Source organism: Sinocyclocheilus anshuiensis, unplaced genomic scaffold (genome assembly GCF_001515605.1).
Source record: "Sinocyclocheilus anshuiensis isolate Anshui unplaced genomic scaffold, SAMN03320099.WGS_v1.1 scaffold544, whole genome shotgun sequence".
Classification (NCBI taxonomy): Eukaryota; Metazoa; Chordata; class Actinopteri; order Cypriniformes; family Cyprinidae; genus Sinocyclocheilus; species Sinocyclocheilus anshuiensis.
Genome location: NW_015555763.1, coordinates 2,544,300 through 2,548,286, shown reverse-complemented (window position 1 = coordinate 2,548,286; position 3,987 = coordinate 2,544,300). Strand labels below are relative to the sequence as shown.

At 38.1% G+C, this 3,987-nt stretch overlaps 1 protein-coding gene across 1 annotated transcript in view; it reads right to left on the bottom strand.

The window, feature by feature from the left end:
- fut8a (fucosyltransferase 8a (alpha (1,6) fucosyltransferase)) overlaps positions 1-3,987 on the bottom strand; it is a 115,724-nt gene that overhangs the window by 32,754 nt on the left and 78,983 nt on the right. Inside the window, exon 2 of the mRNA XM_016467999.1 lies at positions 1,230-1,737. Coding sequence (XP_016323485.1) covers positions 1,230-1,432 — 203 coding nt within the window. The 5' untranslated portion in view covers positions 1,433-1,737. The remainder of the gene's footprint in view (positions 1-1,229; positions 1,738-3,987) is intronic.

Here is a 3,987-nt window from a genome sequence, read left to right as displayed (position 1 = left end):
CACACACACAGCAGGCAAGTGAAGTATAAATATATACAGTATAAGGAAGCGTGTTTGCATCTGTCGATTATACAAGATTTCCCTGAGAGTAAGGATTATTTAACTAGCAAAGCAGCTCAAATTAAGCCCAGTGGCCATCAAATGCCACAGTGCGTGACAGCAAGTGACTAGTGCAAGCCTGACCAAGGCCAGCTACTGGCTGACGAGGAAAAATCGTAACCCAGCAAGTGTAAACAGACCAATCGAAATAAACAGTGGACACTGCTAACAGCGAACGTTTGTCTAAATGTCTTTAAATTTATTGTTGTATATGGTGAATTTGCTACAAATTGGTGATTTATTGTCAGTATGCAACTACTCTGGGAGGATTTGACCGTGCTGAAAGTACTGGTAAGCTGTTAGCAAGCGAAGGCATAGCACCTCATCCTATTTAAAACATCACAAATCTCAACTGCTTGATTGTTTATATCATTGCAGAATGTAAATTATATTATCATCCAGCTCTAATCTGCTAAATGTAAAAGCAATAAGATATTAGGATATTATTATTAACATTAACATAATAATTCATAATCTTGCCCCTTTCTAGAGTAAATTGTAGTGATAAAAAAAGGAAGAACTGAGTGCCATTTTACAAAAATGGCTTATTGTCAGCGCTGTTATTGTTTTAACTAAAAACTATTAAAAGTCGTTTTCATTAATTGAAATAAAGCTGAAATGAAATAAAAATATTAGAAGAAAAACATGACTGAAATTAGAAACATTGATTTGGCAACTAACTACATAGGTTTAGGTTAAAGTAATACAATTATTAAAACTAAAATGTAAATAAAAATAAAGCTAAATAGAAATAATTAAAATAAAAATTTTGAAAAGCACATCAAATCAGTAAAAGTTAAACTAAAATGAAAATGAAAACTAAAAATAAAAGCTAATTTAAAATGAATACTATAATAACATATGATTATTGCTAAATTAACAAAGCTTATGTTTAGATACATTTTGGATAACAAGCAATAAATCTATCCTTTTCTGATTTATGGAGGAAGATTATAATCTAGCTAACATATCACATTTTAGACTTCTCAGACCTTTTGGCCTGCAGGCTAACTATTCCAGTAGATGCCCAAATTATCCTGGCAAACCAAGTAACTCACATTTGAAGACAAACCCTAAAGAAAATTGAATAATTTGAAAGAAATAGCTAAATTTCTCAACATTTCACCAACCTGAGAGTCTCTGCCATGCGTCTCAGGTCTTCATTCTGCTGTTTCAGCCTTTCCAGCTTGGCCAGGATCTTGGAGAGCTCTCTGCTGGACCGTTCCGGATGCTCGCTTTCCCTCACGAGGTGACCCCCGATGTAGAAAAGCAGCGTGCCCCAGGCCAGCAGCACCAGCATAATCCAGCGCCACGAGCCCGTCCACGGACGCATGGCGCCTAGTGCTGCCCAGCACACACTCTCCTTTCACAACACGGGAGTTTGAGACATACTCAGCTCAGCGGCAGCGCACCACATCAGGGCTCCTCTAGAGTGGAAGGGGGGCGTCAGGGGTCGCTGGGTCTCGCTTGCATGTGCACTTAGAGACTTGGAGGTTATATCATGGCAGCGGCCCCTCGCAGAGAAGGGGTGGAGGGTTTTGAGATCCCTTGAGACTTTGCTTATGAGACTACACTTCAGGGAACCAATGGCTCTGATGAGTTCTTATTCCTCTAGGGACTCTGCAAGGGATTCTGGTCCTGTAAAAACACAGAAGCGTGTTTGATCAGTGAGATGATAGGACATGCTTGCGCTAACTGTGAGAGATAAAGGCATAAGTGAGGTCTGAGATTATCTATCTGCTCTGCCTTTTCCTCCACAGAATATAAAACTGGATTGAGTTTAGCTGCTGACAACGCTCCAGTCATACAGCTGTTACTGAGGATTATAGTGAGCGGTGAAAGTTAGTTGCCCAGTCAGCACAAAGTAAAAGTGCAAATAATGAGTTCCTTTAAATTAATCAGTTACAAAAATGTGCAGGGAAGGACAAGAAAGGAAATAACAAGAATGATATGAAAGAAGAGAGACCCCAGATCTAAAGAAAATAATACTATTCTTTGTAACACTTTTGAATGTTTTCTATTTATTATGCCATCTTAAGTGAAGTTCCAAATCATACATGAATATAGAAGGGCAATAACAATGACACAGGGAACAACTGTACATTAATGTATCACTTTACAGGAAGTAGAGAAGACAATTTCCCCTCGAGTCATTGCACATCACCATTGCAAACCAAAACATTTTTGACTTGTTACAATGGCATGTGTTAAAGTGTAATTGTATGTACATAAATATAATAAAATATACAATAAACATACATGTATATACTGTATGTAGCACAATGCAAAAGGCTTGTTGGCTTTTTTCATTATCACATAAAAAAAAATCTAAATCAAAATGTTGAGGTATGACAACTTAAATTTATTAATAAAATAATATATTATGTATATAAATACACAAGTATGTATGTTTACATTTATATTATGTTTGTATTTATGAACATTATGGATTACATCAAGTCATACAAAAACCATGACTCAAAGTGTTGTCTGTGTTCGATGACGTCTCCGATTTTATAGAGCTTGCCTGTAGCTCAAAGAGTAGAGAGAGAGAGAGAAAAGTAAATGTGTACCTTGAATGCAAAGTAAGACGCTTTGGATTAAAGCTTTCAAATGCATAAATGTGAACTTCCAAAGAAATCTCCTGCAATGAATGACATGTAAACTGGAAGTAATATCTATCACAATTTTTCCTGACTGCCAAGATAAAATACTTTTTTTGTGTGTGCATGCAAAATGAAAAGTATGTAATGAGGTCATGTGACAATGTTGCATGTTACTGTCTGCATAATGCATTCAGATTCACATCATTTACAAAAATAGCAAGCAATATGTAAGTATACACAGCACTGTATGAGGAAACAATGGTATTCTATGTACATGGACCACACTTGCCATGCATTAGGGTATGTTCGTTTTTGTGCGCATCCAGCAAAAACTCTCATCGCATTCAGTTCAAACTGGTCAAATATAATACACACACACACACACACACAACTTGCCAATGTTTGTACTTTCATTTATTGACTTAAATGAGAAATAAAGGCAAATTGCACTTGTATCACAATCTCAAGTTAATACACACTGCACACCCACGAGCGGCCACGGTCGTATCTTAAAAGTGAACCATTTACAGAGCTGAAATAATGTGCCACTCACTGTGCATGTAAAACGAGGCTGACAGATGGGGACTATCTGACAGATTGGGGAAAGTAGGCACCGCTTATCCTTCATTATGAATGAGGGTGGAATATAGAGAGTCATTATGGATTTCTGCACAGAGCATATACAATGCATTATAGATTGCGGTGGTGTGTCAAGCCCGGTAATCAAAGGCCGCAGTGCGGGACTGAATCAATAGAGTGACCTTCTGCTAGTGTCTCAGTACAGCAGACCGCCAGCTATTTATGCACATCACTACTGCAGTCAACGGGGTGCGCACACGGGGCACTACTACACAGAAACATAGGATTTACTCACACTCCTGCTGGCTTACACTGAAATCAGCTATCTCATTAAAGATCTTCCTTGCACTATTATAATCTTCAAAAACTGCTCATTAACATATTACACATCAATTGTGTTTAAAGTAATTCAAAAAAAAAAGAAAAAAAATTGCAAAAAAACAACAACACTTTTTATCCCATGTATTCAAGAATAAAGATTAAAAATATATAATTATAAACTTTATGCTCACTGTGACGAGAGGGGCGGGGCTGACAGCCGTGGGAACGGAGCGAGGCCGGTGGAATAAATGCTAATGCACGACACCTGCGCCACTCACCGGTCTCGAGTCCAACACTGTCGTCACTCCTCCTTTTATCCTTCCGGAGCTCCTCCATGGGACTCGAGACCGGTGAGTGGCGCAGGTGTCGTGCATTAGCATTT